The sequence below is a fragment of the Dermacentor variabilis genome, chromosome 5 (genome assembly GCF_050947875.1).
Source record: "Dermacentor variabilis isolate Ectoservices chromosome 5, ASM5094787v1, whole genome shotgun sequence".
Lineage (NCBI taxonomy): Eukaryota > Metazoa > Arthropoda > Arachnida > Ixodida > Ixodidae > Dermacentor > Dermacentor variabilis.
Genome location: NC_134572.1, coordinates 97,838,810 through 97,864,076, shown reverse-complemented (window position 1 = coordinate 97,864,076; position 25,267 = coordinate 97,838,810). Strand labels below are relative to the sequence as shown.

Below are 25,267 nucleotides of genomic sequence, written 5' to 3'. Positions count from 1 at the left end.
ACGCGACAGTGGGACACGCGGTCAAAAGCTTTAGAAAAGTCAAGAAAGACACAGTCAGTTTGAAGGTCACAGTCCATGTTAAAGTGCAAGTCAGTCGTTAGCTCAAACAATTTTGTGTCACAAGAAAATCCCTTCCTAAAACCATGCTGATTAGAAAAAAAAAGAAATTATGAGCTTCTAGGTGGCTGTACACGTGGGAAGTGATTATGTGCTCGAGCATATTGCAACATATGCAGGTTAAAGATATGGGCCCATAGTTGTCAGGTGCATGAACATCTCCAGATTTGTGGATTGGTATTATTTTTCCTATTAAACAATCGGTGGGCAACTTTCCAGATGCTAGAGATTGTTGAAAAATATGGCATAAGATCTTGCTTGATGCACGCAATAATTTCACTTCTTTCGTGGCAATTTCGCCTTTTGATCGTACAGTGCTTGTAAGGACTTGACGATTCATCATTGATCTTGTCGGAAATGGTTTTCGCTCGCAGCCTAATTTAATTTTGCGTGTTGATTCACTTCGATTTCATAAGCCCCTGTATATTTTTAGTCAAGAGTTATTAAACCCTCTTAATCTGAAAATTCGAAATATACTCCCGAACTATGATTCATCTAGTTCTATAAAGATATTCGGAAATATTTTCCCGAAAAATGCTAAGCTATTCCCATACCAGCCTCTAGATGTACTGCTTCGACATCATTTAGCGACAATTTAAGCAAACGTTGTTGTTCCAACTGGAACATTACAGGGTGAAGAAAAATGATATGTTGGAATTCTTTGTCCCGACAGTGATTAGGATTTTGACTGTAGATTGGCATATCATATATAGTTGTATTTTTGTGGCAGAGTTCATAGCAGTAATTATTGCTCTGCGTAAATGAAGCGCTTCAAATATCCCAGCTGCTATTGTCACATATTATTTATTTGTGTGTTCGTCACTTTCCGACGTCGAGTAACTCTCCCGTATTACTATTACGTTGTGTAGTCCTTGTTTATTTGCAATTTATTCGATTAGTTTGGGCGCCTCGTCACAAAGGATTGTTTCTGAACGAAATTTCAGACTCATTAGCCCCGGCGTCGCTTAACGACCATGTTCTACCTGCGGTGCCATTGTCCACCCATTTCACTGCGGTTAAAGTTTAAAGTCTAATAAAATGAACGTGTCGGCTAGTTGGTTGGAGATATTGAACTAGGGAACAGCGCGAAAAACAAGGACGCAGAAGAGGTACACAGCAACCACAGGTAGCGCTGTGCCTCTTCTGCGTCGTCATCTTTTGCGCTGTTCCCCAGTTCAAGGTTATGTTCTGTACACGTGCTTTAAACAAGCGTTCCCTAAACTCGTGTTAACTATTTCTCCTGACTATCGACACCTCATATATCTCCGGCGTCGTGAATCATTTGAACGCTGGCTTGAAGTATTTCTCTCCATATTACGCTATGGGGTTAGTTTTCCGAATTTTTACCTACACAGGTATGATTTTAGGCCTTCCATTCCTTGCGTTTTTTATTGTGCGAAAACAATAGAGCACTTCTTTTTTTTTTTGCAGTACCGCCGGTTCGCCATATAAGAAGAAAAAAAATCTTGGAAATACCATTTTGCAATATTTGCCAGGACCCTACAATTCCCTAGTTATCCTTTTATTTAGAACCTCGACTCAAGGGAGTTTTTGTGTCTCCAGAGTCATAAGAATTTTTGCATGGCCGTTGAGGAAATTATGCTGTTCAAGCGATTGACAAGGTAAATGTGATTCTTCTTTCGTTATTGTTAGTATATTTCGATTCCAGCGCCGTCATTTATTTTACTGCACATGTCATACTAAATTTTTTAGTTTCAGCAAATTTGCAAGTGAAATTTCGTATCCATCAAACAGAGTGCTGGCAAATCTCCCGTAAGGCGCATGAGCCACATGTTCAGACGACGACGACGACAACGTTTATTTCAGCGTCCGCACTGAGACAATGCAATAGGAACGTATGTGATGCCATATTTAATTTGCAAGTGAAACAAAGGCTGTCATGTTAATTTTATCGTTTTACTTTCCTCAATATGAACACAAAGTTTTTAACTTCAAGTTTTTTTTCTTCACTTCAAGTTTTAACATATAGCTTAAAAGTGATACCAACGATTAGTATTTAATTAATATCATTTTTAAATGACAAAATTCTATTTAAATATTTTTTCCTTTTTACCTACTGCCACCCGATTCATGGGCCCGCATTGCGTTGAACCATATGCGTAGGCACCAAACCAAACCAAGTCAACGTGGCTGGATATATTGCTATAGCTTCAAATTGCTCAGACATTATGCTTTCCCCATACGAGCGTGCAGTATTTCTCGCTTCTTTACTGAAGGGTGGCCCAAAACCACTTCCTATTGTGGCTATAATTAGAATATCGTTTCGTAAAATCAGAGTAATGACACTCTGCTCTGCTCAAGATGTGATGTTAGCTCAGATCTCTCTTTGTCACCACTGAACCGAACCTGACCGCGCAAATGGTACAAAATTTCAAGTTAACGGATGCCGACGAAAAGACATAATGTCCGAGTTTCCTAGATCAATTCGCGCTTTTTCAGCCAACTTATTGACAACTGACTGGAGCTCTTCATTGTTATGAACTGCTAGTTCACGAATCATTGAAGTCAAAGAATGTCATCACAATGCCAGGACAGTATAGTTTCAAGTGTCTTTATATCATTATGATTTTACGGTGACTTCATATACAGCCGTAGCAGCATGTGGTCCAGCGCCTTAGACAGTCAACAAGCACATTGCATGCCGCAACAGAGACGCCACGAAAGCAATGCCGCTACAAGCAAACCGCAAAACGCCAGTCGGTATATTGCAGCCTTCCAATAATGCCTCTGTTTGTCGTAAAACAGTGTACATGCTAACATCTTTCCCTGAGAAAATCCTTGCATTCGAAGAACAGTCACAGCGTAATGCATACAATGAAATCCCATAAGCGCAGATAAATATATGATGCCAGCCAAGAGATCAGTGGCGGGCAGCAAACATTGGTGAAATATATGAATTTACTGCATAATACGGACAAATATTAGAGAATAAACATACTAGAGATATCCGCACTTCATTGCAGGATTCATTTCTGAACCCTTCGGGCAGGAAAATGCTCTCGAAAACGGTGCAAAATTCTTCACCGCTTCGTTGCAGGCCGGTGAAAAATGGGTATTGTTCGGGTAGAACAAACACGTAGCGTGGCAAAAGGAAATGAAAAATATCTGTTCCGGGCTGTAGCTCAAGCCTTTCAGAGGAAGGTCCGAATCCGCATCACGAAAGCGCAGGTACGCCGCGTGGGCCAAGGCAAGCGCTGGTTGCTCTGGAAAAAGTAAATCGCGATTCTCGCAAGATGATGGGACCCAGAGGCTCCCATCCAACGACTGGATCGGGGTCGAAGTGAGGTTGTCGTAAATTAGAGCACTTATGCTGTTCAATGCGATCACAACCTCCATGGCGTAAAGAAAGCCGAGTCCGCCGTATATCATGGCGCTGGTGCCACTAGAATAGTAGAAAGGCGGCCCGAGCATGCCTGTCGCCACAGAGATGACGTTCTGTACGGGATCGTAGGAAGTCAGGCGTTCAAATGTAGGGAAAAATATCTTTGTAGCAACACTGCCTTCGTATGTTCCGATGAAGCGCTGCTGGAAACCCACTGTCGCGATCACTTCGCCAATAAATCCGTTGGAGCCGTTATGCGCTGGACCGTAGTGACGTTGCAAGCCTTCCGGGCTTGCTAAGCTGCCATTGGGCCAGAGAACAGTTTCCGTCTGCATGAGCATGCTCTGGAATGCGTCGTTTGTCAAGTTCTCGATATTCGTCATACATCCGAGTTTTTCAACAGCAACAGTCTTTACGTTTTCGAAGTAGTTAGTTATCCTCATCTGATCTTGGATGGAAGTATCAGCTTTAGCCGCAGCCGCCAACAAAATGTTGTAGAACACCTTGGCGAGAGTGGTGCAATATGCGGAATGCAGGTGACTTCCGAGCCGGACACTGCTGATGGCGTTGAACAGGGCGCTACTGGAGAGGATGCAGGCCATCTGAGCGAACCACCACACGACATGAAACGCAATTTCTTGCGGTGTGTAGTTTTCGAAGAGCGTGCCCATCACGACTAGTAGGCGGTGGTTTGTCACAAACACTACGTCGTCGCGGCTGATTGGAGGATGCACATTATACACTGTTCGCAGCGCCCTCTGCCAGTCGTTGACCGTGAGTCCTGCCACAAACGAGGGTACCTCCCACAATAGAACTTTCTTGGCATCGAAAATAGAATTCGTGAGAGTGATCGACAAGTTATTGTAGATCTCCTCATGCATACTTTTACTGTGCCGGACGAAAGAAGCAAACGCAGGTGTTGGCTTTCGAAGCGTGAAGAGGATGCTTGCTATGAACTCAACATAGGTAGCGTATAAGTTGGTACTCACTACGATCTCGTGAAATATTTTTCCTACACGCCCGATAGGAGATGTAGCAAGCCTAAGCGCACGGCCACTACGCTCACGTCGAAAGAGGAGATCGCAACGGAACCAGACTGGCATCGCCCACGTCACTGCGAGATCGAGCAAGATTTTCAGTGGTTGCGAGTAGTTTCTAGAGTTGGCATCCGGGAAAGCGTCTGTTTCACCAAGGGTCGGCCAGGCGAAGCTCTTGTCGCGCAGAAAATCGACGAAATATTTCAGCGTGCCGTCGTCACGACTGTTTGCGTCAAGGCACCTGCGGATCATTTCGGAGGGTCTGTTGAAGATTGAATGGTTCACGTGATGCCTGATAATTTGATCCGTTTGGTGGAGTATACTTTGCGTAACGACGCTGTTTGCCAAGGAACTGTACTTGTTCTTTACTCCAGAACACACAAATTGGGCGAAGTTCTGGCAGGGACTGACGAAGTCCTCGTTGTCGGCCAAACTGAGTGTTGCCACATGGTCTACGCAGTCGTTATTTCCGCAAACTTTGACGGCACGTGGATTGTCTCCACTGAAGATCCCATACATGAGCAAGCCCAGAAGTAGACTTCCAGCAGCGGTGCATAGTAACAGCAAATAGATGAACCTCCGGCGGTGCTGGGGTGCTCCCTCAAGAATGACCGCGTGTAGGCTTTGCCATAGCGACTGCTGGTCCAAGGACGGCTTTTTCTGTAAAGATAATTGCAAGAAAATTTTTGACTATTTGGTGACTGACCGCAATCAAAGCGAAGGCTGTCATGTGGTTCCGCGTGCACGGAAAGCAAGGCTGAAAAGTGATGCCATGACAAGCTAGTTACGTACGTCGTCGCTGTCATCATCATCATCATCATCATCATCATCATCATCATCATCATCATCATCATCATCATCATCATCATCATCACAATCCTATGCACCTTCATTGATTGATGTACAGATACACATTCTATTTTTATCCGATACATCTAGCGATTGTTTAGGAGATGACTCGACCCGCCGTGGTTGCTCAGAGGCTATGGTGCTGGGCTGCTGAGCACGAGGTCGCGGGACCGAATTCCGGCCACAGCGGCCGCAATTAGATTGGGGCGACGTGCGAAAACACCCGTGTACTTAGATTTAGGTGCAAGTTAAGCAACCCCAGATGGTCGAAATTTGCGGAGTCCTCCACTACGGCGTGCCTCATAATCAGAAAGTGGTTTTGGCACGTTGTTACTTTACGTTTTATCAAGTCTCTCTACTCTTAAGCACGTATGACTTATAATTATGATAGGGTTTCGCAACTGGACTGCAAAATACAGCAGAACTGCAGAATGAAAAGATTGCAAAGTCAAATATGGTGACATACTAAAACTGCAGAAAGAATGTAGGCCCCAAGAGAAAGAGCAAATATCGAGGCATTTTTTCGGATGAACCATTTCTTAGTTTTGTGTTTGCTTGCAAGATTCAGATTTCAGCCAATTTTCCCTTGCTTGGTACTACTTGGTAGCGCTGATGTTGTTTCATATGTGTTTTCCTGTATTTTCCTGCCTGCTCATTACATAACTTGCATCAAGAACGTTACATGGTTGGCCTGAAAAAGAAGCACGAAACCCAAAGAGATTGCACACAAAAAATATGCAGATTCCATTTAGCTGGACCGAACCAAGGTAATGTTTGCCGTCGCTCAAAGATACCCAGAATATTGTTTGCATTGTGTCTATTTACATAATCTGTCTTCATGATAGTCAACTTCTCAAGTATCATGTTTAGATTAAAAATGTCAATGAGAAAGTTGTAGAGCAACCTGTAAAACTCGCAATCAATCTTTTTTATTGCTTAATACGTACTATATAAAAGCGTTTCTCGAAGCATGAAAGAAGCCCACGAATACACGAAGAATTGCTTCTAGCTTGGCCACTTGCGGCATTCTGCATGTATTCACAGGTTTTCTCGTGCTTGGAAAACAATTTCATGTTCCTAGTATTCAGAATCCAAATCTGTATCGGAAGATTTTAATGTTGCGATAGAATTTTCTAATTAGCACTTTAGATCTTATTAGAATATTTGCGAAGTTGATAAATATTTAAGAGTAGTTGTGTAATTAGGCGGAATACGATGTATAGTATCCATATCTCCGAGTGACGGCAAACAGCCGTTTTATTGACATCCCTATCGAATGCGGGAAGTTGACTTCTCGGTAGTTACTCTCAAGCAATATCGTGACTTCGTCATACCAGCTATAAGTTAAAATATCAGATTGACGAAGTCACTTCGCTGGTGTCCAAGGTGCGGTATTTTGTACTCTGAGGACTCGCGCTCCAATGAACTACACTATATGTGGCATTGAGACAACAGGAAGGTAAGCATTCTACAGCTGCATGCCTCAAGAAGCAGGTGCACTAAATCATGAAGTATCTAATCAGCTGTGGCTTCGATCCTGAATTGTCTCAAGAACTATTTCGGTATCATGCTAGCTTTTGAGTACGCTGTCATGAATCTAAGTCAACCTGAGCACCTTGCAGTCTCGGCTTACGACAAGCAAGCGCGTGGACCAGCAGCTGTGGCCTAGAAAGCGAAAGGCGGGGGTATAGAGCTCTACACATTTCAGTGCCCGCACTAAGCTGTTTTATTGTCATGTACACCTTCACATGGCCTTTCAACCCTGGGAACACAATTTAATGAATGTTTGCTTTCGAATTGTTCAAGATGCTTTGAACTCCAACGTGTTCCCGTGTGTGCTGCTTTTGAAATGTACGCGTATAACTTCGCAAGGCAAGCGACCACAGGCTCTTCACCATTCTTTTTGTTGTGTGGATGAGAACCATCAAGCACGTTGGACATTGTACTAACGTACCAACTCGACGCCTCCGAATGCCGGCCCATTTCAGAACTCGCCAAGTATATGCAGAAGAGTGCAGGCAATTTTCTCGCATTTTGACAATGGAAGATGAAGCACATCAACAGAATAGACACCACAAATGGCTTAATCACTACAACATTCCGTAGCGGCTGCGTAGTTTGGATGGGGCTTCTGCCCCAATAACATGGACCCTACCGCATCGTCGAATGTATGTCGCTAGTCAACTACGTGATCTACTCTCTCATGTTGTCTGACGACATGCGCCGTCGCAGTCGCGACACCGTACTCGTCAGCCGTCTCAAACTCGTATAAGATCCCGTTATCTTATATTCGCCACAAGTCGCCAGGATGGCCCCTTTTCTGTCCAGGGGTCATCGTAATCAAGACGAGCTCGAGCATCGCTCCTGCCGCTTGTCCGCTGAAGAGCAAGAGGACGGATGCCTCGGCACTGTAGCTCACGCTTGCGTTTGGCTGGGTCTGCTCGGCTGCTCTGCTATCAACCCGACTTGACTGTGCCTGCGGCTTTCCGATGACCGCCAATAAAGCCCCTAGCAATATAAATAAAGACATTAGGAGTTACGTCCATTCTGAGAAGCACAGGAATGGATAGGTAGCGTTGCGTCACGTAAGGTAGATTCGTAGTCTCATCACCACGACGAGCGGTATTGCAGCGCTATAGCCGCCGTGGTGTTGTAGTGGCTTTGGCGTTGCGCTGTCAAGCCTGCTGCTGCCGCATTCGGATGGGGGCGAAATGCAACAAACGCCCGGGCACCGTGCATTAGGTGCACGTTAAAAAACGCCTCATAGTCAAAATTAATCAGGACTCCCCCACTACGACGTGTCATGATAATCATTTCGTGGTTTTGGGACGCAATACCTTAGAATTTATTTTAATTATTAAGGCGTTTGCGCTTCCGCTCTTTAGACATCCCTACGCTTAAGGTGATCTGAAAGAAGCACTACCCCTGTTTGGCTTGTTTCGGGAACTGCTACGCTTAGGTAGATGACTTCCTTTATTTTACTCTTCGGTCTCGACGCAAGTAGTGAGTGAAACTGTTGCATCCCATCAGTGGTGGGGCTTTTTCCGGCACAACTTCGATGACCGTGACCTCAATTTCTCGTTCCTTTCTATCCTGCGTTTAATTGTATGCCGTGCACTGCGCCCAGTGGGGCTATGTTATACCTATCAAACTTAAGCATTGCCGTCGAATGACTAGAGAAATAGCGCTGTGTGAAAGCGCGCTATCGATATGTTATTCGCTGTCGCGCGTCATTCCACAGCGTGCCGTCCTTGCGGCGTTCACGGCACGCTGGCGGCAACGTTCCCAATTTGTTATATGCAAAAAATGGTGCGTCGTCGTTAGCTGTGTAACTGCACAAAAGCACAGGAACGAGCTACGTCGAGCCCAGGGGCAACCACAAGGTGTTTTCCGCGTGGGGTGGAGTACATTTCGATGTATTTTTTCGTGAAATTGACTGCGGCAGGCCATGCCGGAAGTTTAGATTACCAGCCGTTATCGTGGCCTTTAACTATAGGTGAAATAAGATGCTTTCTGTATACCTGAGAAGTACCAGGTGACCCACTGGCCACTATTAAGATAGAAGTGAGCTGTCAAGCGCTGCATTCTATACTGACCAGTTGAAGGAGGTCCTGGATGTTAGGAGTCAATGTAGTCCTGCCAGTCGCGGTACCAAGGGCAGTCTGTAACCTCCGCTTGATATTAACCGCGGCTGGGCCTCCGCGGATTTTCTTAGGGGCCGCTGCTGGTCCAGAAACCACCGTATCGGGACGATGCATGACGCTTCGCTTTTCCAGGTTGGAATCCCGGTTCACTGTGGAATGCTGCAGTCGCGCCTCTGCACAGGCGCAACATATGTCCATGACGGTAATTAGAAAACGATACTGATAAACATGGCAAAAAGGAAAAAAAAATGGCAGCGTCTTAGCGTGCTTAGGTGATAATGACCTCTAAAAGCATAAGGGTGGCGGTGCTGCATAAGTATAGGCCGTACGTTTCCTTGTTGGTCGCTTATGAACACGAAGGTGGTGTAGTTTTGGTTACGCAGTGCGGACGGTATAATTAGCACGCACCATGGGCGGAATCGGAGATCTTCGTTCGGAACGCGCGCTCAGTTTCACCTCACGCGATTGGCCTACGCCGCACAGACGTCTTCAGGCGCGGGGCTCAGGCACGTTTTCGATGACGTAAAAATGACGACACGCCACTGTCAAATCATTTTCAAACTGAATGCTTCGTCTGCTGGGACCAGCTCACTACGGGACCAGCTTCGCATGGCACGTCAAGTGGATTGGATTGGATCCAAATTACGGCTGCGGCTACGAAATGGCATGTAGGGATACAATCCATAGTCTAATACGAGAAAATGGCGGTTTCAAAGGGAGCCTCGGTTCTTGCGTTGGCGTTGCTCGAGGAGTAAGCAGTTTGGTTGGAGGTGCAAAATGCGTTTGAAGAGATGGCAGACAGCGAATTCCGGCGTCGCTTCGCTTCTCGAAATGAACAGGGCGTTGCACACCTTGCTCTTGTGCGCCGAGACCTGGGGGCCTACTCGGACCTTACGGTGCACTGACGTGTTGTTGCCTCTTGGAAAGTGTACCACTGTTACCGTCTTGTTTCTTTTCGCTGTCTGCGATACCAGCTAGTGACCATGCGGATAAACTACTAGTAATAAATTGTAGTAGTCATACGTATTACGGTTTGAGAACGTGTTTAATCTTGAGAATACATTTTTTTCATTTAAAAATTTTGTTCCTTAGAAGGCGAGAAGCAGTTGGTTCTGTAGTATATTGTCCCCAAGTAGACGGCAAATCAGACGTGTAAACTTCCGAGGCGTTCTCCGCTTGCCGATTGGCTGCTCTCTACCTTGTAATGGTTGGGGTCGCCCATGAAATAGATTGTAGCTGGTCCATGCTGTCGTCCAACTTATCCACGCTGAGGACGTTGTTTAAGGGAAAGACTTGTTCTCATCGAGAACGAGGAATATGGGATTTATTTACAGTATCAACATGAGAACGTTACAGTTCACCAATCTAACAGCCACACAACAGCTGCTTATAAACACTCTGTCCTCCCTAGATCCGCAGGTGAGGGAAACACGGCCGTCCAAACATCGACCAATTCGGAGCGCCCAAACTCATCGTAGCCGACGCGCCGTTGAGGGGGAGGGTTACACTCACTTCCGCAAAGGTTTCACTGACCCTACCGAGGCGAGGCGGTTTTCGCAAACAGGGGTCTTGCCCTGAGCAGGCGCCTCTTAATCCCCGAGCTGACCTCGCACAGTGGCCGCCGCGGCTGTCCATTGTCTGGCGTCTTCAAAGGCCTGTCAGAAGGCGCAGCCAAGCAGCTTCTTCCAGGAGTTTCCCCGCTCTAAACGAACCGTGGAGTGACGACGGCGAGTGCACTAAGAATACTTGGTCCCCCGACCACGGCTAGACCTCTCGGCGCCGTCCCCATGTTGACGCGGCACATTCTTGTCTTCACAAAGCAGGCCGTCGCCGCAGAGCTGCATCCGCCGAAGGGCTGTTGACTGGCGCATTGTGGTGCTTACGAAGGGAGTTGTTGCAGCGGGCTCGGTGGGTTCGACGGTCGCTTCTTCGAAGCTTGCCACCGCGGCAGCTGAAGCTGGCCGAGTACGACTGGCAGGTCGGCACCTCTGCAGGCCGTTCGTAACACCCTCGAGTTCTCACAAAATTGCGGACCGTCCACCTTGAGACGTTGAACGCCCGTGCGCGTTCTGTTGCGAACAAAGATCTCCGATATCTCCCCATATGAGCAATTTATAATATGGATGGAGGATTAAAGCATGAAATCAAGATAAATTTAGTGGGCATGTTTTGAATAGGTGTGATAAAATATATAGTGCACTCTTTTATTTGCTAAACATGTCCTGTCTCGAGAAATACAACTTTATCGACTTTCCGGTTAAGCAGTGCACAGAAAAAAAGAATTCTGCTGCATTTTGACAAATCAATCATCAACCAGAAAGTTACTCTGGCCCTAAACATTATATACGTTTACATAGAACGCTCGCTATGTATTTTGTGTCGCTGAACATTGCTTTGATGTTTCTCCATAGCGTCAAGATTATTTTTTTATCTTCGTATTCAAATGTAACTTTCTCCAGCGCTGTGCTTTTACGTTTCTTCGTCGTCGTTTCAACATGTCGCTACATTTAATAAAAAAGAAATCTAAGCCATTTTGTTTACACTATTGAGGGGAACCTGAAACATCAGGGGGCCCACCCGTTAAAATGGTTAAGGCAATACTTGCTATCGAAACACGATGGTCAAACACCAAAGGCAAAGTGCAGCGCCTGCCATTTTCTCGGTGTTCACCACCTGGGTGCCTCTATCTCCAGTGAGCTGCTGCCGGGTTTTTACTCAGCATTTCAGCCATGTAATATGTCCAAAGAAAAAAAAAAGGTGCAGTTACATCTGCCGTAGGCAAGCTCCCTTGTATTGGGTAGAAATTAATTAGCCTTGGATGCGACTATTCTGGTCAATGAGCAAATGCACTCATGCGTTTCAAGAATGCGCTTCGCCAACAAACAGACTGGAGGAAAAATATATTCAACGGCGATTTGATAGTAACTGCGAGAGAAATGCGACAGCATTACGCCGCACCTTTTTGCGGTCCCGGAATAATGATTTAAACCAGATTCACCACTTTGCAAAGTGCTGTTCAGACGCTCACTCGGTGCACTTTCTGGTTCATCGAGGAACGAAGTGAAACTGCTGGTGGTGCGGGGCAGACTGCCGTCAGTGGCACTATATACACAGGGTGTCCCGACTACAGTGGACCAAGATTTAAAATTTTGCGAATGCCCCGTAGCTGGACAGAAACCAGGTAACGTTGTTCGCCCTTGCTTGGAAATACTTAGATTATTTTTGGCATTACGCCTAATGAAATAATTAAACTGAATTATTTATTCAACTTCTCAAAACATTATAACTAGATGAAAACTATCAGTCACGAAATTGTAGAGCAACATGAAAAACTCCGAATAGAGCTTTCTCTTGCTCAACTCGTGTTGCGTATAGGTGTTTTCCAGAGCGTGAAAGGAGCCTGGGAGTACATGCGAAGTGCCTCGAGCGGCAAGTCGCACGGCAATATTGCGTGTATTCGCGGGCATCTTTCACGCTCAGAAAATACGTTTATGTAAAACGTGTTGGGCAACAGAGAGCTGTTTCGGGTGTTTTTCATGTGGCTCTACAATTCTAGCATATATATATATATATATATATATATATATATATATATATATATATATATATATATATGCTAGAATCAGCCTGTTACGTATCACCAGGGTGATACGTAACAGGCTGATGTCGTGCGTCGTAGCGGGCTTTGGATTTTTCTTGTGATGCCAAAGTCCGCAGACGCGCAAGTCTCCGAGCCTCTTCAGCGAGGCATAGCGTATCGGCGACCGTAGGATTGTCGTAGTGGTAAAAAGGGAGGACAGTGTCGATATATATAGAAGGAAGAAGGGGCTGTAGCCGGTTGTCTGATGCTTGGCGGTGTTGTAGGCGTAAGTAATAAACGGTAGAACTTCATCCCAATTCTTGTGATCGGACATAATATACATGGAAAGAATATTTGTGATAGTTCGATTAGTGCGCTCAGTGAGGCCGTTCGTTTGCGGGTGATACGGCGTCGAGTGCCTGAGGTGCGAGTTATATAAACGCGCAAGCTCTTCCACGATATCCGCCGTGAATTGACGTCCCCGGTCGCTTATGATAACACCAGGCGGTCCATGTCGTAGAACAATAGCGTGAAGTAAGAAGAGCGACACTTCGGTGGCGGTGGCTGATGGTATAGCCGCCGTCTCGCAATAGCGCGTGAAATAGTCGGCGCAGACAATTATCCAGCGGCTCCCCTTAGATGACATTGGAAAAGGGCCTAACAGATCAATTCCAATTTGCCGGAAGGGTGAGCTGGGAGGCGGCACAGGTTGAAGGAGACCAGATGGGGCAGTGGTTGGGCGTTTCCGACGTTGGCACTGTATGCAGCTGGCGACATACAACTCAACCGAATGTCGCATCCGGGGCCAGAAAAAGCGTTCTTGAATGCGACAAAGGGTGCGCACAGTGCCTAAGTGACCGGAGGTAGGGTCATCGTGCATAGTCTGAAGTACTGCTGGCCGGAGACGCTCCGGCACCGCTAGAAGGAAGCGTGCACCCATGCTTGAGTAGTTCCTTTTGTACAGGAGCCCGTCACGTAGACAGTAGCTGTCTGTTGCACTTGAATGGGCAGAAGTGAAGAGTGGCTCCAATTTGGTGTCTGTCCATTGTTCTGCTTTTAACGCATCGATATCTGGAAACGCGGATGCCACAGAAGCGACGAGATGATCAAAATCGTCTGCGTCGCAGTCCGTCGTGGTAAGCGGCATTAGGGAAAGGCAGTCTGCGTCAGCATGTTTTCGGCCACTCTTGTAGGAAACAGTGAAGTTATATTCCTGTAACCTCAGAGCCCAGCGCGCAAGGCGACCACAAGGGTCGCGAAGGTTCACGAGCCAGCACAGGGAATGGTGGTCTGTGACGACTAGGAATGGGCGTCCGTGCAAGTACGAGCGAAATCGCTGAACTGCAAAGATTACAGCGAGGTATTCTTGCTCTGTCAGCGTGTAATTTCGTTCAGGTTTGCTTAATGAGCGGCTTGCATAAGCAATCACGTGCTGACGGTCGTCATAACGTTGGACCAAGACGGCACCCAGACCGACGCCACTAGCATCTGTGTGGATTTCTGTCGGCGCAGTAGGATTAAGTGGCGAAGGATAGGTCGGGAGGTCAGCAGGAACTTCAACTGACGAAATGCAGACTCGCACTCGGGTGTCCACTCAAACCGTGTGTCTTTATGTAGCAGACTTGTCAGAGGATAAGCCACGTCAGCAATCCAGGAATAAATCTGGAAAGTAAGAGCAAAGACCCAGAAAACTACGAAGTTGCTTCACTGACTGCGGTGCACTGAATGCCTCAACAGCTGCCGTCTTGAGGGGATCAGGCCGGATACCGTCTTTGTCAACAAGATGACCTAGCACAAGGGTTTCACGGTCACCAAACTTACATTTCTTGGAGTTCAGAACCAGGCCGGCGTTTTTGATGCAGTAGAGGACAATATCCAGGCGCGTATTGTGCTCATTGAATGTGCGCTCGAATATAACAACGTCGTCAAGATAGCACATACAGATGTTCCATTTTAACCCACGCAGAATGGTGTCCTTGAACCTTTCAAAGGTTGCTGGAGCTTTGCACAACCCAAATGGCATCACATTGAATTCGAATAATCCATCCGGGGTTATGAAGGCTGTTTTCTCCTTGTCTGCCGGGTGTATCGGGATTTGCCAATATCCTGAGCGCAGGCCCACTGAAGCAAAATAAGAGGCCGAATGAAGGCAATGAATTGCATCATCAATCCGGGACAGCGGGTAGGCATCCTTCTTAGTCACGGCGTTTAATCTTCGATAATCGACGCAAAATCTCCAGTTACCGTCTTTCTTTCTGACGAGTATGAGCGGAGCTGCCCAAGGACTCGAGGACTCTTGTATTATTACATTTTTTCATCATGTCACTCACTTGTTCCCCGTTTATCTTGCGCTCGTTAGGCGACACGCGATAAGGCTTTTGCCTGATCGGGCGTGCAGATCCCGTATCGATAGTATGGTGTGTTCGTGACTCGAGAATCGAGGACGCTTTGTCCGGCTGCGCAAAGTCAAACACTGACAGATGCTTAGAAAGCGTATCCATCAACGTATGGCGCTCCCTTTGCAGAGGGACTTGCTTATCATAGACAGAAGCTTTTTGTCTGAGACGTGGCGAAGGTCAGCAGGTTCACACGGCGGGTCTGTTAGTACGGCTACGGACGAAGACGTGTATTCTGTAAAGTAGGCGAGTTTCAAGCCGTCTGGAAGCAGGACGGGTTCTGCCGCGCAGTTGGCCGTCCACAAGCCAGCACGCCCGCTGCCGATGGATACCACACAATGAGGGACAAAAAACGTTCTTCACACAATTTAGATGCGTTGGTTCTACGGAGGCATCGAAACTGTCTGGAACTTCACCGCGAATACAACCGGCACGCACACAGAGGTGGACGCAGACACAACAGTATCTGCAGATACACAAAGTTCACCTTGACTGCAAGTCTCCTCTAAGAGCCCGGACGAAACATGGCCATCGACGCAATCTTCCCCCGTGCGACAATCAACGGTCGCACCACACTGCCGCAAAAAAGTCAATGCCCAAAATCACTTCGTGCGTCGATCGGGGAATAACTACAAACTCCGTCGCGAAAACTCCACCAGCCAAGGATACTTCAGCGGGGCTCACACAAAGAGGGCGCAACGACTCGCCACTCACTCCACAAAACGTTGCAGCCTGGTCCCACGGAAATACAACTTTGCGCCCCAACCGACATTTAAAACCGAGACTCATTACGGATACAGTTGCTCCGGTATCCACTAAAACCATTGTAGAAACACCATCAAAAAAGTACATGCGCTTTGTTCTTAATCATAGCAACTGCAGGGGGGCATATCTGTCGATAGCACGTGTCAAGCGACCTCACCCCCATCGGCCGCGCTAGCTAGTTTTCCGGTTGTGAAGGTGAGGAGGAACGGCGCACTGGCGATGGAGATTGACGTAAACGCGGTGCCCGAGATGTTGGCGGTGGCGTCACACTCCTGTCAGATGCCGGCGAGCGGCTCCGAAAGCTTCGCTGCCAGTAATCGTTGCCGGGAGGGACGCCAGCTTACCAAGAGGTGGTGTACGGCTGTTGAGTTGTCCTCGTACGAGGTGTGGTCCTTGTTGACGACCCCGATCGACCATTCCACGTTGTTGGGCGACGATTGCGAAATCTTGCTATGCGGCCCGCGACACCGCATTGGAAACACACTCGCAGATGCCGCAAATTTCGATGTTCTTCCATGTAGTCACGCATGTTGCTGTCGACTGCATAGCCAGCAGGCGGGTCACATTCATCGTGGCTAGGCATCGGCCGCCGCGAGGCGTGCGTGCGGCGAGGGCGTTGGTTGTAGTCATGATCTTGATAGCTTATGGTCCCTCTTGTTTGTGGGATAGACCTATACTCGACGGTCACTGAGTGAACCGTGGGTTGCCATGCGGTTGAAACGGCCGCGTTTCTCATCTCGTGTGGTAAGTACGCACCAGTGATACCGGGTGTGCAACGGTACATCTCTTCCCGATGAAGCAACTCTTCGCGAACAATCTGCCGTATTGTTGATGGAAGGACAACACACGAGCTCGGGTCTACACTTGCCACCGTTGTGACATTAGCCAGGCGCCCAAACATCGGTATTATCCGTCGCATCTTCAGCGTCTCAAAGGTCCTGCAGTGGCGAATGACATCAGACACGGAATACAAGCTTTCCTTGCCGATCAAAAATTGTTAGACGTCTTCGGCTATTCCTTTCAACAAATGTCCAACTTTGTCATCTTCAGACATTTGCGAGTTGACTATTTTACACAGTTTCAGTACTTCTTCGATATAAGTCATACAAGTCTCGCCGGGAATCTGAGTTCTTTGCGAAAGCGTCTGTTCAGCGCGTTTCTTTTTTGCGCTAGAGTCTCCAAAACACGCTCTGAGCTCCTCGACGAAAAGCTCCCATGAAGTGAGCGTGTCTTAGGGATTCTCATACCAGACGAGTGCTGTGTCGGTAAGGGAAAACACAACACTGGACAACTGTGCAGTCGAGTGCCAACCGTTAGACCGGCTCACCCTTCGGTAGTTCGTCAGCCACTCGTCGACATCCATCTTCTCCGGCTTTTCCTCCGAAAGTCAGTGGCACCCGGTAGTATTGCCACGGAACGCCAGGCCTTGAAGCCGCGTCAGATCTTTCGGGAATCTGGCAGGCGTATTCAGGCATGTCAGGTGAGAGTGGCGGAAGTCCGGCAAGTCGACGGCTTCGGCGAAGTTGTAGCAGCGTAGGCTCCGTGATTACGAGGTGTACCCCGCGCCGTCCATCAATTTGTTACAAGCACGGGGAAAAGGGGTTTATTTAGGCGTTCCAGAGCAGGAACGGCAGGCTGCGAACAGGAACGGCCGCTGCAGTCTTCGTTCTCCTCTTCACTTCTCTTCTTGATCCCCGCGTTCCTTTTACGCGCTTGGACGTAATATATATATATATATATATATATACATATATTTCCCAGCACGCCTGACCCGGATGGGCTACCTTTATTTATTAGACATGGCGACTGGCAAATTACATGTATGTTTGAACTTAAACGAGAAGAAGGCGCTAGGCATATCTGTATGGCCAGCTATACCTACTCAGTACGGCTAGGTCACGAACTCCTGCACAAACTATTTACCATGAGCAGAATACATTTGAGACCTATTTGTGACGTATCATCGAGTCGGTTTTGGCGGTTGTTGACATCAGAAACACGTGGCGTAAATTGTATTTGCTTAGAAAAGTTGTTTAAGCTCATTGAGACGTTTTCGTGCGCCTCGAGCCAACCTATCTCAAGCTCTGGCGATCCCCGTTTTCTCTGACCTTAAAACTTTAGCAAGCAATAATTTACGCTCCAGTGAACCAGCAGATGGCACGACATGATAAAAATAAGAAAATTTTAGGTTGATTACGTTAGTTTCGAATTCATGCGCGTTATTGAACAGCGTAAGTGAAGCATTGAAGAACTCACTTGATGGAGAAGGAGCGCCGGCTTCCGTTCTCAGCTCAACTCCGACCGGCGACTCTTGGTAACGCGGCCCGCGGCCAACAATAGCCCTCGGCAGGTTTGTCTTCTCTGCAGAACACTCGGTGCCGGTGGTGGCTGGACGAGATTCCCGAGAAGTGCGAATCGCCGGGAAAAGTGGGGAAGCTTCCACACTGGACGCTTGACGTCGGCGAGCCTTGCGGTCTTCGCGCGTAAGCTCGTCCGTGCGCCGACGGCCAGTGCGGCTGGTGGCCTGGAGGGCGTTCTTAGATTGCAACGTCAGCGCCACCTTCGGCCGGGGAGAGACAGACGCTGTAGTGGACGACTGGATGCCATGGGTGAGAGGCACTGGTTTAGCTGTTTCTGAGCGCGAAGACACTGTTCGGGAGCTACTCGAAGAGTGCTTCTTCACCTCCGGAGGAACGGCGGCGTGGGCTTGCGAGACGGACGAAGAAGTGGACAATAACGTGTTTCGACGTAGTCGAGAGCGTCCAGCAAGGGCCGTGATGGTGGGAGCTGAATGACCCGTCGTTGCGCTGGTAATGTTGGAAGACTCGCTCGGGGCCTGGAGAGACGGGGTCATTGTGAGGGTTGAAACTTCATTCGCCGAGCCCGTCGGTCTTCGGCCACCGTCACCTTGCGTTAATTTCTCCATCCGTGGTCAATTCTTCAGGCGAACTAAGGGGTATTCCCGGAATGCTCGAGCTCTTCTTCTTCACTCGTGTCTCGTGCCCACGATGGCTATGGTGATTTCCTTCCAAAATACCACACCCCATGGAAAGCGCCAGCAGATGGCATGACATGATCAAAATAACAAAAGTTTCGGTTGATTACGTTAGCTTCAAAGTCATACATCTTATTGAACAACATAAGTGAAATCTTGAGGCTACAGATCAAGTGGTGTTACGATAACAAAAACATAAACAAATAATAAATAACAAAAAGAAAAAAAGTATAAATTAACAACTGATGAAAGATAACCAAAGTAATCCGTTATACTGTAGTAAACCCATCAGAAAGAAGGAACTTAGAGAGAGAGGGAGAGGGAGAGAGATAAAAGGAAGGCAGGGATGTTAACCAGTCAATAGTCCGGTTGGCTGCCCTGCGCTGGTGGACGGGAGTAGGGGAATAGGAAGAAGAGAGAGAAAGAGAAAGATGGGGGTAGAGAGATATCCACGAACAGCACTACAGAGTCAAAGGTGTTCGCACAAGCCAGAGGTTTTCGGAAAGCACGGAAGCCCCTTTAGTGCCATCTGAGTCGATGATCGGTGGGGACGGTGTTCTAATATTGTCTGTTCACTCAGCAGAGGATCATCTAGGTTCCTGAATGCGTTGGCCATAGATTGTCTTTGTGCTTCAAACTCAGGACAGTGGCATAATATGTGACCAGTGATCCTCGCAACCACAGACATCACATGCGGGACTGTCAGCCATTCCGATGAGTGTTGAATAAGCTTTCATGAAGGTAACCACCAACCACAACTGAAACAGAAGAGAAGCTTCGCGTCGGTGCTGTCCAGCCGGAGGTCTGATTTCCAACGAAGGGTTGAGTCCGTGCAGCCCGATGCACCTTGTATGTGTGGTGTTCCACTCAGCTAACGAGAGTGTGCGTGCTAGAATGCAAAGCTGCCTCGCAGCCTCCGTCTTTGAGGGAAGAATGGGGACGCAGTGGTCTTCTTGGTTGACTTCCGAGCTGCCTTATATGCGTCATTATTTCTTATGGTACTGCAATGGCCTGGTATCATTTTAAAAGTGATATGATGGCCTTTTTCTCTAAAGTTATGTATGAGTTCCATGATTTGGCACGTCAATTGATCGTGAGTTCCATGTCGGAGAAATGACTGCAGACATTGTAAGGCCGGCCCTCAATCACAGGAGACTGCCCATTTTTGTGGACTTTCGGCATTTATCACATGAAGCGCATCGCGGAGAGCTGCGAGCTCTGCAGCTGTAGACGTAGTGTTGGTATAACTACAGCGCCACCGGAACTGGTTGACGTAGTTGAGCCATTGGTATAAACGTGTGTACAGTCGCTGTATTTCTCGTACAAGAGGAACAAGGTACGTTGCTTGAGTGCTGATGACGGCAAGTCTGACTTCTTAAGTCTTGGGATTGTGAGGTTTACTTGAGTACGGCTCTCAGGCCATGGAGGAATCGAAGGTCTTGCAGCACGTGCGTACCGTGAAATAAGAGAGGTACGGTGCGCGGAGAAAGTTTTACTAATTATGTTGAATTCCAATGGCGGAGTCGGAGCAGCCGACGGACTCCGCGAACGAGCACTCAACTTGACGTAGAGCAACGCCTCCAGATCCGCCAGTGGAACAAAACCTGCGCCGCCGGAGCAAGGCGGAAACGGAAGTTCTATCGCCGAGTTACCCAGGATGCCTTGCGTGTTCTCATTTCCTGCCGCTGTTTGCGGTCACTTGTCTCTTCAGCGCCGTTCACCTGTTTTTTTCAGAAGTGCGGAATGGATATCTCGCTAAGCGTGCATCAGCTTTTGCTTCCTCGCGAGTCGTGACCGGTGGCGCCTCCCAGCAGACAAACGTGGTAAAGAAAATACGTCAAGCAGAGTTCCGGTCCACTCCGCCGATTTTGGCGGAGCATCTTTTTCTGCTCCACGGAGGGACTCCCGCTCTGAATCCACTTCGACTCTCTCATTGGAACACCTTACTCCCGCCCTCACTCTGTCATTGGAACAACCTTGCTCCGAAACGAGCAGAAAAACTTGCTCCGATTCCGCCATTGGAATTCAACATTATGCATTGAAGCCCAAAGTAACTGGAACGCCCATGTACTTCGTCCCACACTTTGGAAAATATCCCGGAACTGGTGTCATCCCGGAATTTCACTTCAAGTGGCTACGTCTTCAAGACTCACCGGCTCCTATTCGTAAACTGCAATATGTGCCTAATTCATGCAGAAAGTAATTAGTCATCTTTTGCCACAGGCTACATTTATGAAAAAGCAGAATATATATATATATATATATATATATATATATATATATATAGAGAGAGAGAGAGAGAGAGAGACCCATAAAACTTAAAAATGATCGCCCTGCGTTTTGTTGTGCTCGTCCATCCAATTACATTGCCCTCCTCGTCGCCATCCGCAGTGGCCCTGCCCAGTGCAGCATGTTTAGGGCTTCGAGTAAAGCCGAACTTCTTGTAAATAAAGTGCACCATTTTTGAAAACAGCTCCCCAATATATCTTGAACTCGATGCTCGTCGACGCGATCGATATGGTCGGCACTGGCTGTGTTTGACGATTTCGTGGGCCTTGGCTTCGGACTGCTGTGAATTAGGGCGCACACCGGGTTGGGGTCAGGCAACGACGAAGGTAAGCGTCTCGCGCTCGTCTTTGTCCTTTCTTGCCCTCGTCCAGGCCTGCGTAACATGGAGCACCAACTGGCATGATCTCAAGCCTTGCTTTTCGGAGGCATGCGCTGGGTAACTGACCAGCCACTGTCTGCTTTTATTTGGGCAACAAAGCTCGGTAGTACTTAAGAGTTTAGTTCGAACGAGACTGCCGGTTGAGCTAAGCATAAACTGAAACATTGCTGTGCTTGGGCCTCACAGTTTCCCACGCAGCGAATTTGCGTATGGCCTCCGAGATTACCAACCAACTTCTTGCCTCGGCAATCTCAAAAGCGACTGCCATCACCTGGCCTTCGAGAGTGGGCGGTGCTTAGGTGTATGAAAAATTGAGGCAGAACTCATCTACGATTATTGTTGAAATATGCGAACAGATTTATTTTGTGCTAAAAATTAAATCGTAGAAATTTGAAAGGATTTTGGTTCCGTTGAGGAGGATCGGGAACGAGGTCAAGTCTATACCTTTAAACTGCATTAATCGTCGGGATAAGCTCACATTTACAGACGGCACTATCTTGAAATCAGGCTACGAAAGATGGTTAGACATAGGGCGCGTTAAGTTAAGGCACTCGAGCGCGCTCTACGGGCCCCATTCTGGAAACGGTGCGCAAGAGCGTGCGCCTGCCACGGCTTCCGGAAAGATGGCGTGTTTCCTACTCTTTCCACAGATGCAAGCCCGTTCTCCTTGCCCACTCGTTCCTCTCGCCGCCGCACAGCCTGTGGCCTGGCGTCTGTGCTCTCAGGCGAGATCTGGATCGGGAACGTGTTGGCGCGCTTTGAGCTTGGCGCGAACGTTGAGCTTGCATCGCGTGCTCTCAGGCGAGATCTGGATCGGGAACGTGTTGGCACGCTTTGAGCTTGGCGCGAACGTTGAGCTTGCATCGCATACGTAAGCCACTGCTGCTGCCTCCGTCGCCGCGCGTCAAGTTCTTTTACCTCTTCATCGTCTAACAAGAACTGCAGGAGTATGGCCGGCGGGGCCATTTTCGAAAAGCGCGCGAAGTGCGATAGCGGATGCGGAAGCAACATAACATTCACCGTTCGTGCACCCGAAAACAGTCGGCGAAAATGGCCAGGTGGCCAAGCTCCGAAGGCGTCGCGCTCGAGCGCACTTGAGCGTGCTCCTTTGGAGTTCGGAGCGCGCTAACTTAACGCGCCCATATAGTCGGCATGAACTCTGGTCTGATAGTACCAAGAATGCATTTCACATTAAATGCACGCTTCGACTAGATCTCAACGACGCAACGCTCAGAGGCTGTGTCAAGCGCTTGTTAGTTTGGGTAATGTTGTATAGATGGCGCAACCATACAATTAGGGCTCAAGCTCCTTGCGGGGCTCGCAATGTGGCTTACTGTTTCGCGCGATGCTTTTTAGATGGCGCTACCATACCGATGGCTTACTGAGTGGAGTGAAAGCGCAGCACGGAGGAAAGATGTGCAGCAGCGTTTGTGATGTCAATGATATTCAGATTAAGCCTGTGAAATACGTTTTAGATTTGATTGCGCCTGTATTAATGCACGTCTACAATGTCTGCCTTTCTTCCGGTGTATTTCCACGTCAGATGCAAACTGCAAAAGTTTTGGCTTTGTTCAAGAAAGGAGATAAGAAATTGTTGACAAATTATAGACCGATTTCTATTCTCCCCGTATTTTCAAAAGGTTTAGAAAAAATTATCTTTCAACGAATTTCTGATTTCCTCGAAAGCAAAAAGTTTTTAACCGATTGTCAGTTTGCCTTTCGTAAAAATAGGTCTACTCAACTTGCCCTGCTTCAGCAAAAAGAATTCATTTTGGATAATTTTGATAAAGGCCTTCTTACTCTAGGCATTTTTATAGACTTTAGCAAGGCCTTTGACTGTATTAACCACGACCTTCTGTTACATAAAATGAATCGTTATGGTATTCGTGGCATCGCTTTAGACCTGATTAGGTCATATCTGCGTCATAGATGCCAATTTGTGCAAATTAATAACATTTCATCCCAAGTTAAACCAGTTTATATTGGTGTTCCGCAGGGTAGCGTTTTAGGCCCTCTTCTTTTTAATATCTTTATTAATGATATTGTTAATGTAGATTTCGCCACCAAGTTTATTTTATATGCTGATGATGCAACCGCGTTGTTTTCCTCAAATAATGCTATAACACTGCTTACAGTTGCGAATTGTGTGCTTAAGAAATTATATACTTGGTCTCTCGAAAATGGGTTGAAAATCAACACAGAAAAAACTAAAGCAATTTTATTTCAAGCCAAGAATAAGAATGGTCTCCTGAAGGATGACATTATACTTGGCTCTTCAAAAATCATGCTCGTGAATTCCATTAAAACCTTAGGTGTTTTCTTTGATCATGACATGTCGTGGAACTGTCATACTAATTTTTTAACAAACAAGCTTTCTCAAGTTTCAGGCCTTCTTTTTACTATTAAACAGATTCCACAGAAGGTAAAACTTCTGCTCTATAACTCTTTATTTGTTTGTCACCTAAATTACGGCTGCCTGGTTTGGGGCACAACATCTGCCACTAACATTAATCGTATCTTTCGTCTACAAAAAAGAGCCATTCGTGTTGTGTGCAAAGTGCCATTTGACTTTCCAACTAATTCATTATTTAAAGACTTAAAGATACTTAAAGCTCCTGATCTCTTGAATTTTCGCTTAGCGTTAACATATGGTAAGGAATGCCAGAAAAACATTAACCACGTCAGGTCTATAGCCAACTTGACACGAAATAGAAGCTATTATGCTACAAGATTTCCGGAATATTGGTTTGTGCCATACCCACGTACCAACTATGCGAAACAAAAGCTCTCATATACTTTACCGCATTTATTAAATAAGTTAATGAACGATGGTATTGATGTCTTTTCTTGCAGTAAAAACAAGTTAATAAATTACTTTGGTGCCTATTAGCCTTTAATGTCTGTATAAGTAGGCTTCTTTTTATTGAGTTATGTATTTTTTCTATTGCTATCTGCTGTATGTACACTTGTATGAGAACGTTTACTGTTTTTTTTTGTTTTTTTTGCCATGTGTTTGTTTACTGCTGCTGCTGTCACGAGAAGGATTAAGGACTAGTCAAGTTGCTCTTTTGTAACTTTTTTCCTTAGATCCTCCATAAACTTGCATATTTATGGAAATAAATTCATTCAATTCAATTCAATTCAATTCAAAAGACTTATGGAGGATAAACATAGACGGCAGAGTTGCACCATACCCAGCAAACTTTAAGGTAGCGAATATGAAAAACATTTGCTTCGCATTAACTTTAGGGGCGAAATCAAAGCAACCATTCCTATGTTACACTCTGGGAGTATCACTTAAAGAGAAAACACACCTGTGCACATAGGAAGGTTTATCTCAGGCACAACTCCTACGCGGCCTATTCAAATAAATGCAAAACGCAAAAAAGTTTTTCTGAGATAACTAGACCGATTTAAATGGAATGTTACATTTGAGAGAGAAAGTTAAATTATAGTGACTGTTGGAAGCGGAATTGCGATTTATTGCCTGAGATTTGTTAAAAATATTTCGAGACATTCGAAGGTCTTAAAAAATAGAATCACGAAGTTAACAAATTAATAGCTCTGCATCAAGAACAGATATCGCGGTTCTGTAAACTCCGTCCATTAGATCATTGAAAGCGGACAAATTCGATATGTCATTTTATATCTTACGTGAATTTGTTACGTTGTTTACAAGGGTTCTGCAAAAGCTGTATTTCAATATAATAAAATGTTTTGATATTCCTGTGTAACACATCAATTTTGTCCGCTTTAGATGTATTAGTTGCAATTCACATAATTGTGGTGTCCTTTTTCGTTGCTGAGTTACAGATTTGTAAACTTCATAGTTTCGTTTTCTGAACATTTTCGATTTTTGACAACTTTTAATAA

At 46.6% G+C, this 25,267-nt stretch overlaps 1 protein-coding gene across 1 annotated transcript; it reads right to left on the bottom strand.

Annotated features, from left to right (window-relative positions):
• Positions 1–2,596: 2,596 nt before the first annotated feature.
• Positions 2,597–9,154, bottom strand: LOC142581934 (neprilysin-like). Its single transcript, XM_075691371.1, has 2 exons — positions 8,943–9,154; positions 2,597–5,157 (listed from the first exon to the last, which is right to left on the bottom strand). Exons 1-2 carry the CDS (start codon positions 9,102–9,104, stop codon positions 3,076–3,078), a joined length of 2,244 nt encoding a protein of 747 aa, XP_075547486.1. The 5' UTR covers positions 9,105–9,154; the 3' UTR covers positions 2,597–3,075.
• Positions 9,155–25,267: the final 16,113 nt, after the last annotated feature.

What these genes read in the sequence shown, in the direction of transcription:
- LOC142581934 (XM_075691371.1), bottom strand. Translation starts at nt 9,104, where the DNA reads ATGCATCGTCCCGATACGGTGGTTTCTGGACCAGCAGCGGCCCCTAAG. An exon ending in TCCAGGACCTCCTTCAACTG is followed by an intron (nt 5,158 to 8,942) that starts GTCAGTATAGAA and finishes TTATCTTTACAG; the next exon opens with AAAAAGCCGTCCTTGGACCA.